Raw genomic sequence first — 14,299 nt, 5'->3', positions numbered from 1 at the left:
GTTGTTAAAATCCATTCTTAACAAGCTGTTAATTAGGCTGCTGCTCATATCCAGTCAGTCATGTATCTAAAACTTCCAGAAGGCCTAGAGTGGCAATTTTTTTTTCAAGAAATCAGTCCCACTCATTGGAAATCAAAGCATGATTGGTTGATTCTTCTGTCACTTCATAATTATGCTGACAGTTAATGTAATGTATTAGGACTTCTCTTCAGCTCCTGAAGTCCTGACCAATAAGTGTTTACTTGTTTGGAGAAATAATGAAGATAATGTTGCTCATTTCATGAAATAATGATTAAAACAAGTAACATGATCTGCCAATGAAATCAGAGACTTTTATAATATAAAACTGCTTAAAAACAAGTAAAAATGTCTAGAAATAAGTTCAGTAATCTCACAATATTCTTACAACAGTCTCATAATGAGACACATTAAGATTACACTTGCCGAGATATGTTTTTTTTGCAGTATAGATCACTGGAATGCCCTGAGGGTTTGCCTCTGCTAATAAGTTGGCGTAATTCATTGCGTGAATTAAATTGTTGCTCACTATTCTGCCTTATTGCTGATGATAGACTGTTCCACATTGACACCGGAGCTAAAAAAAAAAAAACATCAGTGCAAGTGCAGGCATGACTCTGAGTCACACACATGATGCATCTTAAAAAATGCCTTTAAACAAAACACTGCTGAGGTACAACCCAGTCACTTCTGAACTAATTGTGCAATCTTTAAGCTTGCATCACTGTAACTATTGTGCATTGTTTATTTTTCTTTCTAAGCACAACCGTTTCAATAGGTTTACCAAAAAAAAAAAAAAAAAAAATCTTACGAATCTAAAAGTCCTTGAAGCTGTTTCCCAACTCAGCAGCGCTATCAGTCTGCAGAGCTTCAGGTGGAGGTGTCCATGGACTCTGTTCAAGGACACACACACACACACACACACACATACACACACACACAGAGAATGATTTCCTAGAGGTATCTGGCTGTAGGTTGTCTTTTTTGGCATGTGAATGGTTATGGGCTGCGTCAAAGCCAACGTCTGACTGTCGGAGAGTATAAAAGCTGAGGGCTAGTGATAAACCTTCTAAGAGCATCTCTCTGGAGCTCAGAACAACCGGCTGCCTCTGGCTCCCTCCACCCCTGCAGCGATGATGATCAGCATGGCTCTGATTTGGGCGGTCGTGGTGGCGATCTGCTGCTGCCTGTGGCTCATCCTGGGGATCCGCAGGAGGTGAATATACCTCTCTCACTCTTACAAATAGAAATACATTAGATGCATGTACCAATTCATATGTGTATGTGAGAACTGAATATATATGTACAAAGTGATTCACATGTATTTATATATATATATATATATATATATATATATATATATATATATAGAGAGAGAGAGAGAGAGAGAGAGTGAGTGAGAGAGAGAGACTGAAAATTGGTTAACTGTAATGAATAAACTTCATATGTTATCTTAATATCATATAACTTACTCGCAAATATATGTTTAAACTGAATATACACAGATTGCTTCACATATGTTTCTATGTATAAACTTAATATATGTACAAACTATGAATATGTGTATAAACTGAATTAATATAATGATTGGATAAATATTCTAAGGAAATCAAAGAAAATGTCCAGAGAACTTAGAACTAGGCTTGTACAGTTTAAAATTATTAATCGCTTTTATTGGACACCCAGTAAGTTATTCAGAGCAAACTTGAAAGACTGCCCTATTTGCTGGAGGTGTTCTTTGGAAGGTACACTAATTCACTGTTTGTGGGATTGCTCGGTAATTCAGGACTTCTGGCTGCAGCTACATAGAACCATCGAAATGATAATCGGGGTACAGTATCCCTATCTACCCAGCCTATATGTTTTGGGGGATCCAGGCCCTTTGATTTCCTTGACTGTTCATGACTGTGACTGGATCCAGACAGCTGTTATGGTAGGCAGGAGGCTACTATTGAGACACTGGAAGTCGTCTCAGGCTTCCACCTTAAGTGAATGGTACGAGTTATTAAATAGAGTGGCCTCCTATGAAAGACTCTCTTTCAGGCTGATAGGGACACCTAATCAGTATTTTAAGAAGTGGCAGAAATTTCTAGGTCATATTGGTTCAGACTCAGCAAACCCCACCTCATAGCGCACACCTGTCCAAATGATCAAATCACATCTGTTAAAGTAGTAGCACTACATATATATCCCCCTTTTATTTATTTATTTTTATTTATTTGTTGGTTTGTTTTATTATTATTTATTATTATTATTATTATTTCTTTTTTTCTTTTTGTTTTGAAAATAAACAATGTTGTACATCTTTGATATTATAATTATAATAATAACATACTGTAACTTTCTTTTCCCGGCTCCTCACTTTGTGATATTTACTACTGCTTATTCTGAGGCTTTGTAAATTGTGCTAATTATAAAATGTTCCATAAAATACTGATCATAAAAAAAAAAAAAAACTGAATTAATATATTTTCACATACACGCACACGTATATATAGATATTTATATTCAGACATCGGTAGAAGGAGAAGAGGTAGACCTCAGAGAAGGTTTATGGATGTAGTGAAGGTGGACATGGAGATGGTTGGTGTGAAAGTAGAGGAGGCAGTGGATAGGGCAAGATGGAGGCAGATGATCCGCTGTGGCGACCCCTATAGGGAGCAGCCAAAAGAAGAAGAAGAAGATATTCAGACATTGGTTTACAAATATATTCAGTTTATGCACATATTTGTGAATGTTATATATGTTGCATATATACATATATGCATGTGTGTGTGTGTGTGTGTGTGTTTATGCACAAATGAATTTACATTTACATTATTTAATTTGCATACTTTGCCTAAAGTGCTTATGCATACATAAATGTATTCTCATGTATATTTAAATATTTTAACTATGTGTAAAAATTCAACATAGCATACAGCCAAATTAATTATATGTATGAACTGAATGTTTCCCAGTGGAAATGAAATATATTGTTGCCAGTACACTTCAAAAAGTAAACTATATTCATAAAGTAAAATATATTTGCATATACTGAGAAATATTAGATTTACTCACTACATTTAAGAAGTTTGCACTGGATAATATAGTATTTCTTGCAGTGTAGAACCAGTGGATTGAGATGTGTTGAAGATAATCTTATTTACTTCAGTTTTAGCTGATGTTTATTAATGTATGTCTTTGTCAATCATCAAATTAAATAGTTTAATTGCAGAATGTGTGGTAAACTACATTGAACAGTGGCTTTCATTATTCTGACATGTGTCTCGTATAACCTGAATCCACCCTGCGTCTTTCTCAGGTGGACAAAGTCAACAGTTATGTTCAGTTCTTCTCTGGAATCTGTATCTCTATCCACTGCATGACAGGACATGCTGGTGTTACGTGTTTGGGCTGTGTTATGCTGTATTGCCTGGAGGCAGTAGCTAAATGTGCCTGGTTATGGATGTTTCAGACAGCCTGGGGAGCCTCCCGTGGAAAACGGATGGATCCCTTACCTCGGCTGTGCCCTCCAGTTCGGGGCCAACCCCCTGGAGTTCCTCCGCAGCCGGCAGAAGAAACATGGTCACATTTTTACCTGCAAAATCGCCGGCCAGTACGTCCACTTCCTCTGTGACCCGTTCTCTTATCACTCCGTCATCCGGCAAGGGAGACACCTGGACTGGAAGAAGTTCCACTTCGCAGCTTCTGTCAAGGTAATAAAGTCCTGGTCCTCAGCAGCCACAGGTCATCAGCTCAGCTTTTAAGGAAATTAGGGTGTGGGTGAGTGATAGAGAGGCCTTTTGTTTTATTTATAGTCATCACGAAACTGACCATATCAATATGTGGCAACATTACATCACCTGCAATGCGTAATGACTTGATTGGTTGGCAGAACCAAATTCACTTCAACTGGAGTAAATTGATCTGCACTTGTAATGTAGGATGTTTTGACTTTAAATAAAGACATATAATGCAAAAAAAAGACTTATTTTCTCAAAATAGTGATGTGATATGTCAGAATTATGACTTGTTTCTTTCAAGACAATGATGTAGTACCTTGTAACAATGGCTTATTTTCCATGAAATAATTTCTTACTTCCTTAAAATGTAATAGCTCATTGTGTTGATGTAGTATTTTGACATTTTTGAGAAAATAACCTTAAGAAGATCTTATTTTAGGATACTAAGTCATTACCTTGAGTAAATAAATATTATTTCAGAATATTAAGTGATTATTTTAAATATGATAATAAATATGAAATATGTTATTTCAAAATATTTTTTGAGAAATGACTTTGTAATTTAGAGAAACTGTATGTTGAAAAAATTAGGTTGTTACTAAAAATGATTAAATAAATGTTTGTAGAAATTGCTATTATTTCAAGATATTAAGTCATTTGTTTTTCAAGAAAATAAATTGTTTTGATATGCTCAGTCATTATTTTGAGAAATTAAGGCATTATTTAAAGAACGGGTTCTTCATCATGGAACTATTTAACCATGCAAAGACTATTGCAGCATTCAGATGGTTCTTTGAGTTGTCATGGTTCTATATATAACCACAGCCTTTACTAAAGAACCCTTGAAGAACTTTCAGAGAAAATGCAATGATGTGCAAATCATTTAAACCCTATATTTCATTCAAAATAGGTCAACATTGCAACATTTCAGATGTTGAAACTGAGAAATTTGTTTATTTATTTATTTAAATGCCCCTTTTGAATTTGATGCCAACAACACATTCCAAAAAAAATTGGGATGGGGACTGGTAAAGTTGTGTAAGGTGGTTTATTGGCAACGGGTCAGTAACATGATTGGGTATAAAGACTCCACCTCTCAGAGAGGTGGAGTCGTTCAGAAGTAAAGATGAGTAGGGGTTCACCACTCTGTGAAAGACTACATCATCAAATAGAGAAACAATTCAAGAAGAACGTTTCTCAACATAAAATAGCAAGGAATAGCAAGGGCTCAGAAACACTTCTGAAAACCACTGTCTGTGAAAACAGTTCATCACTGCATCCACAAATGCAAGTTAAAACTCTAAAATGCAAAGAAGATACTGCACATAAACTGGATTCAGAAATGCTGCCACCTTCTCTGGGCCAGAGCTCATTTGAAATGGACTGAGGGGAAGTGGAAAAGTGTCCTGTGGTACGACAAATCAATATTTGTCCTCCAGGCTAAAGACCACTCAGTTCAAAAGCCAGTATTCATGATGGTTTAGGTGGGCATTGGTGCACATGGTATAGGTGATGTGCTCTTCAAAATAAACATTTCAAATAGGTCTTGGCTTGGACATGCGGTTCTAAGAAACCTTTGCTTGGAGTAGAACCCCTAACATTATTTGGAGTTTCTTCAAAATGTAAAAAATTTTCTTCACATTCTCATGTATCATTTATGAACCATTGAGAGTTTTTTAGAAAACCAAAACTGGTTCTTCCATGGCATCACTCCAAAGAATGTTTGGCACCTTATTTTTAATGTTGTTCATTAGAAAATGGTTTGTGTTCGTTCTTCAAGGCATTTGGCCATGAGAGCATGGACCCGAGCCATGGTTACACAACAGAGAACCTGCACCAGACGTTCCTGAAGACACTGCAGGGCGAAGCTCTGCCATCTCTGATAAAGAACATGATGGAGAACCTGCAGAGTGTCATGCTGCAGTCTGACAGGCTTAAAGCCAGCCGATCCGAGTGGGAGGTCGATGGCATCTTCGCTTTCTGCTATAAGGTCATGTTCGAGTCTGGCTACTTCACTCTGTTTGGGAAAGAACTGGACGGAGATCAGAGCATCGCCCGTCAGCAAGCTCAGAAAGCCCTGGTCCTAAACGCTCTTGAGAACTTCAAAGAATTCGACAAGATTTTCCCAGCATTAGTCGCTGGCCTGCCCATCCATGTGTTCAAAAGTGGCCACAGTGCCCGAGAGAACCTGGCCAAAACCATGCTGCACGAGAACCTCAACAAACGTACCCAGATCTCCGACCTCATATCTCTGAGAATGCTGCTCAATGACACCCTCTCCTCATTCAACGAAATCGGCAAAGCCAGGACACACGTAGCCATCCTGTGGGCGTCCCAGGCCAACACCTTACCTGCAACCTTCTGGACCCTCTTCTACCTCATCAGGTAAAGCTTCTGCTTTCTGACATATATGCCTCATATATGGAGCTTCAAATATGGAGCTTTTAATATACAGCCTTGTATAAGGAGCCTTACATACACAGCCATATATTGGGCTTTATATATGGAGTCTTTAAAATAAGCCATTATCATTTAAATGGAACTTAATGTATGGAACCGTATATGGAGCCCAATGTATGGAGCCATATATAAAGTTTTATATATGGAGCCACATATAGAACCTAATATATGGAGCCATTTATGGAGCCTAGTGTAAGGATCAATATATGCAGTTGTATATATGGAGTCTTACAAATGGAACCAAATATGGAGGCTTATATAAGGAGCCTTACATTGAGATATACATGGGGCCATTTATGGAGGCTTAAATATGAAGCCACATACATGAGGCCTTATACATCCATCCATCCATCCATTTTCTAAGCCGCTTCTCCGTCAGGGTCGCGGGGGGATGCTGGAGCCTATCCCAGCAGTCTTCGGGCGAAAGGCAGGATACACCCTGGACAGGTCGCCAGTCCATCGCAGGGCGGCCTTATACATATATATATATATATATATATATATATATATATGGCTCGACATATAGCTTTATTTACATATTTTATATATTTTATGGAGCCATAGACCGAGCTGTATATATAAAGCTCTATATGAAGCTGTATATGGAGCCGTATATATGGAGTCCTACAAATGCAGCCAGATAACTAGCCTTATATATGGAACCTTACATGGAGCTATACGTGGGCCTATATATGGAGACTTAAATATGAAGCCATATATGCAGCCTTATATGATATGGAAATGATAAAAACATTCTTAATAACATCCCAATATAGTAAGGATAATAATAAGGACAATGCAGACAATATACGAAGCTTTATTTTTTTAATTTTACCAAAAAAAAAAGACATTGAACATTATGCAATTTTATTGTAACATTCCAAAATCAATGTAGCTGATTTTCCACCTTTTATGTATCAGCATTTTTATCCACCCTCAACAGCCACACATATTCCTATATTCAAAATCACATTTGTTGCAGCTGCAATGGTAACTTTATTAAAACTGCTAAACTGTTAAAACGCCATAAATTCAACAGCGAATCTTATTCTAATGCCTGCACTTATCAAATGTATGGAGAAGTGATATATTGCCTATAAATCATTCTGCCTGAGAGCAGCCAGTTGCTACTCAGCACAGTAGTTACTCCCGAGGGGTAGTGGTCAAGGTTAATTGGAGTGCTGGAGATAAGGGCTAGTGGATGGCTCTTGGCAAACGTCTCTATTGTACTGATTATTCAGGTGAAGGTTATATTCTTGGATAGCAGCGTAGCTTTGTATTCACTGCCAAAAGTAACATCTTAACAAGTGTAAATGCCTTAAATATAGTGAATAAATCGAATATCTCTCATTATGAGGTTGCTGTAAGAATATTCTAAGATTATTCCACCTGTTTCTGTACATTTTTACTTGTTTTAAGTGATTTTATCTGGTGAAAGTGTCTGATTCCATTGGCAGATTAGTTCACTTGTTTGGAGAAATAATGAAGATAATTTTGCTCATTTCAAGAAATAATGATTAAAACAAGTCACATGATCTGCCAATGAAATCAGACACTTTTATAAGATAAAACTGCTTAAAAACAAGTAAAAATGTCTAGAAATAAGTTCAATAATCTCACAATATTCTTACAACAGCCTCATAATGAGAAATAGTAGATATACTGACTACATTTAAGATGTTTTTACTTGTTAACAAGTCTTTTTTTGGAGTGTTGTAATGCTATTCCTGCACACAGCAAGAACAAAAACTAGTGCTTTAAATCAAATGTAGCTAAGTGACTGGCGCTACTGTCTTTAGCCATGTGACGTACTTCAGTCCATGTTTATGGATATCAGTGCATCATGCAGCATTAGAAACCCCATTATTGAGTCAGTTGGAGATTCACATGCTTTGCGGTGAGTGCGATGATTAAGACGTGATCAAATTTGTAAAATCTTAACTACAGTAAATTGTTTACCGTCTGTTTGGTTTTAGGTGTCCGGCAGCGATGAAGGCAGCCAGCGAAGAAGTGAGGAACATTTTTGAGAGTTCCAACCAGAAAGTTGATCCAAAGAACCCTCATCTGGTCCTGACCAGAGAACAGCTGGACAACATGCCGGTCCTCGGTAGGAAATGTTACACTGTCAAAAACATTCAGACTATTTTAACTTGTGGTTGGAAGTTGAAAGTTCGCCTTGTATTAAAGTCTCTGACCCAGACTGTGATAATAACCTGAACTCACTGTAAATGTCATATAATAACTCATAACTACAAAACTAAAATATAATGCTATCATTAACCCCATAATTTGCATATCTAAAGGTTAAGCCTGAAATGGAAAGTGTTACCACACACTTCTATAACCTAAGAATAACAGTTTGCGCTGAAGTCCCTATAGTTACTGAATAATAAGCCTTAGTATGTAATAAGCCTGGAATTATAAGGGGTTAAACAGCCCATATGTTTAAATCTGAAGCAGTTAAACTACCTCAATTTTTCATATTAAAGGGCCCATATCCTAAATATGTCTTGCATTCTGTTTTTTTTTTGTCTGAGGTCCACTTACAACATTTGTGTGGCTTTATGTAAACAGTCATAATAGATTTATACATGTCCATTATCCAGCCTCCCTATATTCCTTACAATAACACTGAAAAAAATAATATCTTAAAGTAAAAACGTCTTAAACGTAGTGAATAAATCTAATATCTTTCATTATGAGGCTGCTGTAAGAATATTCTAAGATTATTCCACCTGTTTCTGTACATTTTTACTTGTTTTAAGTGATTTTATCTGGTGAAAGTGGCTGATTCCATTGGCAGATTAGTTCACTTGTTTGGAGAAATAATGAAGATAATTTTGCTCATTTCAAGAAATAATGATTAAAACAAGGAACATGATCTGCCAATGAAATCAGACACTTTTCTAAGATAAAACTGCTTAAAAACTAGTAAAATGACTAGAAAATGAGTCAGAGCTCTTTTCTGACAGGCTGTGCTTCATTCAAAAAGCACTGAGCTGAAACGTTCCTTATAACTTCAGTGTGAGTGGGTGGAGCTAAACTGCTGGAGGCTGAATAGGTGGATATACACTGATCAGTCATACACCTCCTTGCTTCTACATCCATTGTCCATTTTATCAGCTCCACTGACCACATAGTTTCACTCTGTAGTTCCACAGTTACAGACTGTAGTCCCTCTGTTTCTCTGATACTTTGTTACCCTGTTCTTTAGTGGCCAGGACCCCCACAAGACCCCCAAATTTCTATTTAAGTTCTGTGGCATTTTTTCTCATCACACTAAATGCAGATGCACAAGAATGGGTGACATGAAACTCACAGGCCCCAAAAATATCACAGAGCATTGTTTTTAAACACCTGTTTCCAGGCAGTCCAGTCTTCACTGCGCTGGAAATTCAGTGAATTCAGCATCTTATTGGACGAGAGTAAATAATGTACATTTTGGTTTTCTGTCCAACAGACAGCATCATTAAGGAAGCAATGAGGCTGTCCAGTGCATCCCTGAACGTCCGAGTGGCCAAGGAGGACTTCCTGCTGCACCTGGACAACAAGGAGTCCTACTGCATCCGTAAGGACGACGTCATAGCACTGTACCCTCAGATGCTTCACTTTGATCCGGAAATTTATGAGGATCCTCTGGTGAGTCCACAGCTTTCTCAGCGCAAGAGATTCAAGTGTCAAATTTAATTCCAGACTACTGACTTTAATTGAGACCGTACATGTATGCTGGGTGAATAATAGGTTATGCAGCATAATAACAAGTCATGGGAATGATAATAACGCTTAGATGTCTAGTGATTACTGTCTGGAACGTTGCTGCAGTATCTGGATTGTTGCTGCTAACACTGTGTTTTACTGAAGTACTGTATATTTCTACCTCAGAAACTGTTGTGCTCACATATGTTATAATCAGGCTGCGTATACCTGCAGATCACAGCATGTTAAATATCTCAGCACCTTATTCCACTACCTCATGCTTAGAGATGAGTGCTGAGTGCTAGTTTTTCAGGCCGAACCAGTGTTAAATATTCTCATCTCTGCTATTGAAGGGGAACTCCACTGATTTTTTCAGAATTTATGCAGAATTCAATCACTGATTTACAGCCATTCAGAGTGGGTTGATATGAAATGCTGCACTGTCCTGTCTGTTTACTGTATCTAATGTCTGGTTTATTAATCGTATTAATTGTTATCTTATGAAAGTGTCTGATTTCATTGGCAGATCATGTTCCTTGTTTTAATCATTATTTCTTGAAATGAGCAAAATTATCTTCATTATTTCTCCAAACAAGTGAACTAATCTGCCAATGGATTCAGACACTTTCACCAGATAAAATCACTTAAAACAAGTAAAAATGTACAGAAACAGGTGGAATAATCTTAGAATATTCTTACAGCAGCCTCATAATGAGAAATATTAGATTTATTCACTACATTTGAGACATTTTCACTTAAAATATTATTTTTTGCAGTGTACAATTGATGTTAAATGGATTTTCTGTAAGTTTTTAAATTAAAGTGACCCAATTCTCACCGCAGCACAATAGAATTTTAAGATAAATATAAAGTTTGTTTTTCTACTGAAAGTCGTCCCGTTTTTCTCCAAATCTGGGCTATAAACTATAAACAGACGGCGTCTCTTCAGTGATCTGCTCTGTAAACATTACTAATATAAAATAACACAAAGAGCGTCTGAGATTTTTGGCTTTCAGCAGTAAATTGTAAGCGTGTAGTGACATGTGTAGATCTTAAAACATATTCTGTTCATTTGAGGGGAGATTTTAAAAAATAAAATAAAATAAAATAAAAATGAGCATTTATTTCATGCAGTTACTGATTAATTTGCCTCATGATTTGATTACAAAAAATGGTGCATCCACGGAGCATAAGAGGTTAAACACCCAGTGGGCCCAAAGTGCCATTGCAACCTTCTATAAAATCAGAATAGCTCAACCAGTTTGCACTGAAGTCCCTTTAGTTGCTGAATAATAAGCCTTAGTATGTAATAAGCTTAAGATTCTTAAGGTGGAACGGAAAATTTGAATGAGAAGCTGGCAGATCAGAAGCTAACTTCAGATTTGTGTAAATGGCCTGTCACAAATATCTGCAATTCCATGTCTTCCCCACACAGACATACAAGTATGACCGGTACCTGGACGAGAACGGGCAGGAGAAGACCAGTTTTTACAGAGGAGGCCGGAAACTGCGATATTACTACATGCCCTTCGGCTCTGGGGTCACCAAGTGTCCCGGCCGCTTCTTCGCTATTCACGAGATTAAACAGTTCCTGTCGCTGGTGCTGTCCTACTTTGACTTGGAGCTGTTGGACTCTGCAGTGAAGATTCCCCCTCTGGACCAGTCCCGTGCCGGACTGGGCATTTTACAGCCCACCTACGATGTTCACTTCAGATACCGACTCAAAGCACAATAGGAGTCTTGCACTTTGTTTGTATTTATTGACTGTTCAGAGAACTGAGACGGTGTGCTGTTTTTGTTAAGTCCAGACAAACGAAAGATCTCAACGGAAATCGCAATTTTTGAGTCTCCTGATTGAATGTAAATGACCTTCTGGGCCGCTGTCACCTCAGAAAGCCAAAATATGAAAGTTTTTCAGGCCGAACCAGTGTTAAATATTCTCATCTCTGCTATTGAAGGGGAACTCCACTGATTTTTTCAGAATTTATGCAGAATTCAATCACTGATTTACAGCCATTCAGAGTGGGTTGATATGAAATGGTTCATTTTAGAGATGTCTTTACAGTGGTGGTGATAGGAACCAGGGGTCACCATGACTACAACACAAACCCACCTAGTGCTTTTATGTGAAATGTTAATAGTAAAATAGTAAAAAATCTGAAAAATAAGATTTATTTGGGCACTATTTAATGTTTTTTTGGTCCAAAAATCCCAAAACCATTGCAAAACAGCATCTCAGTCATCAGGCAGTGAATTCATAACCATTTCATGTAGGAACTCTCTGTGAGGAGCTTTTAGAGGGGGGCATCTGGTTCCTATCACCACCACTGTGAACAGTTCTGAGTATGTAAGTTTCTCTAGAACAGAGAATTTCACACCAAACTGCTCTGAACGACTCTGTTTACATTCCAACCATTTAATTATGCATTAATTATTACCATGGAGGCACAATGGCAGCAGTGAAATGTATGTAGTTCTGACCAATTGTTTTTTTTTTGTGCTGATTTGAAGTGTTTCTATGTAATATGAAGTAACAAGCAATGATTAGTGATAATATTAGCACTTTTAGAGCTGTTTTAGATGAAACCTCATAGCTTTTTACTCAGTTATCAGTAATATTTACTGCTTATGAGCCATGAGTTTCTACCTGATTCTCTGTTGTTAATTTTATCCTTGATTAATGGCTTTACATAATGCTAACACTGTGAGGAACGAGAAACCTTTAATGTGTCTGATGTTTTTTCTGTACAGAAATGTGATGACTGCTGTGGATTTGTTTGTTCTCACAGTTGCTGCTCATTGAATCCAATTAAAACTTTTGTAGGAGATTGTAGTTTCATAAGAAGCTTGTTTTTAGTTGCAAAACAGGCCATTAATTCACTCACTAACTCACTCACTCACTAACTCACTCACTCACTCACTCACTCACTCACTCACTCACTCACTCACTCACTCACTCACTCACATTTAGCAGGCTGAATAGCACTCAAGTAGAATTTGATGATTTTTAAATGTAGGAGATTCACATTAGTGATACTGGCTGTCCTTGTTTCTTTAATTGTTTACTTACTGCATGTTCATCCCAGTTGATGCCTTGTTGTAAACACAAACACTCTGAAATGATCCATGCAAAAGTGCAATATACTGAAAATGACCACATATATTACCATATATTCCAACAATATATAGCAGTAAATGACACTGTAATAAGAGGATAGTCCAGTTTATATGTCTGTAGTTTAACCGGATGAATCTGACAAACTGTCACAGGGCCAAAAAATGTCCTCTCTATGGAACAAAGTTAAATTTGATTGACTAATGTCTTTTAATACTTAATTCACCAAATAAACACTAATTCTGCATTCAAATGTGCAAAAATGAGTTCTCTGTGGAGGCTGTGTTGCTTTTTGCACTGAATAAATCGACAAGATGTGATCTGACCAGGGGTGCACAAACTTTTGCTCATGACTGTACAATGTGAACGTCAGGCCAGCTGTCTGTTTCACAAAGAAAGGAAGAGCCTTCTATTTTCATAGCTTCTGTTCTCATAAATTCTGCAGTGCTCTGCACTTTCCCAAGTATTTCTAGCATGAAGTTGAGCCATTCTTCCAAAAACACTGAGAAACTGTCTGTCAGGCAGCAGGGAATGGAAAACATGAGCCAAAGGCTTTTTTCCCCTTTATTACCAGAAAAAACACTCTTTTGACTTTTGCTAGTTTAGGATGATGATTGTCTTTCAACTTCAAGGTAATAATAACCAATTACAGCAATGACAGAAGCAAATTAGAAACAAAAATAATAATATGACAAACATTTTGATCACAACACTTTTACATAATTTTCACAAATGCATTATGAATGATTTATGATCACTATTAATAAGGGTTAACATACATTGGCTGCTTTAATAGAAACACCCGCCTTGTACTTTAACTAACTGACCACTTTACTAGAAACACCTACCATGTACTTCTACTAAGTGGCCACTTTATTAGAAACACCTGCCTTGTACTTCTACTAAGTGGCCACTTTGTTAGAAACACCTGCCTTGTACTTCCACTTATTGGCCACTATATTAGAAACATCTACATTGTGTTTCAACTAACCTTAAGCCTTAAGACTCGCCTGTATTGACTTGAAACTTGACTTTAGACTCGCCTGTACTGACGTGAGACATAATATGAGACATCAATATGTTCAATATGAGTTCCTTATGAGTCTGTATTGAGTCAAGACTCAACTTGCTTGTACTGCCTTAGCACTCAAAATGGAACTTGTCTGTACTGACTCTTGACTCTACATGCGACTTGAATGCTTTGACTTGAAAATCTACATATTTGCCTGTATTGACTAAAAAATTGAATCTTGACTTGACTGTATTGACTCAAAACCTGTCTTGA

At 37.2% G+C, this 14,299-nt stretch overlaps 1 protein-coding gene across 1 annotated transcript; it reads left to right on the top strand.

Moving 5' to 3' along the window:
* The first annotated feature begins 829 nt into the window (after positions 1-829).
* LOC108412264 (cytochrome P450 7A1) lies at positions 830-13,280 on the top strand. The gene is made up of 6 exons (XM_017684217.2): positions 830-1,234; positions 3,476-3,716; positions 5,524-6,128; positions 8,180-8,310; positions 9,664-9,842; positions 11,335-13,280. Exons 1-6 carry the CDS (start codon positions 1,152-1,154, stop codon positions 11,632-11,634), a joined length of 1,539 nt encoding a protein of 512 aa, XP_017539706.1. The 5' UTR covers positions 830-1,151; the 3' UTR covers positions 11,635-13,280.
* The last annotated feature ends 1,019 nt before the right edge of the window (positions 13,281-14,299 follow it).

The sequence above is a fragment of the Pygocentrus nattereri genome, chromosome 17, assembly GCF_015220715.1.
Source record: "Pygocentrus nattereri isolate fPygNat1 chromosome 17, fPygNat1.pri, whole genome shotgun sequence".
Classification (NCBI taxonomy): domain Eukaryota; kingdom Metazoa; phylum Chordata; class Actinopteri; order Characiformes; family Serrasalmidae; genus Pygocentrus; species Pygocentrus nattereri.
The sequence above is the reverse complement of the archived record's forward strand: the minus strand, read 5'-3'. Positions and strand labels throughout refer to the sequence as shown.

Coding starts and splice junctions, on each gene's coding strand:
- LOC108412264 (XM_017684217.2), top strand. CDS start 1,152: ATGATGATCAGCATGGCTCTGATTTGGGCGGTCGTGGTGGCGATCTGC. Junction 6,129..8,179: donor ACCCTCTTCTACCTCATCAG/GTAAAGCTTCTG, acceptor GTTTGGTTTTAG/GTGTCCGGCAGCGATGAAGG. Junction 8,311..9,663: donor GGACAACATGCCGGTCCTCG/GTAGGAAATGTT, acceptor TCTGTCCAACAG/ACAGCATCATTAAGGAAGCA.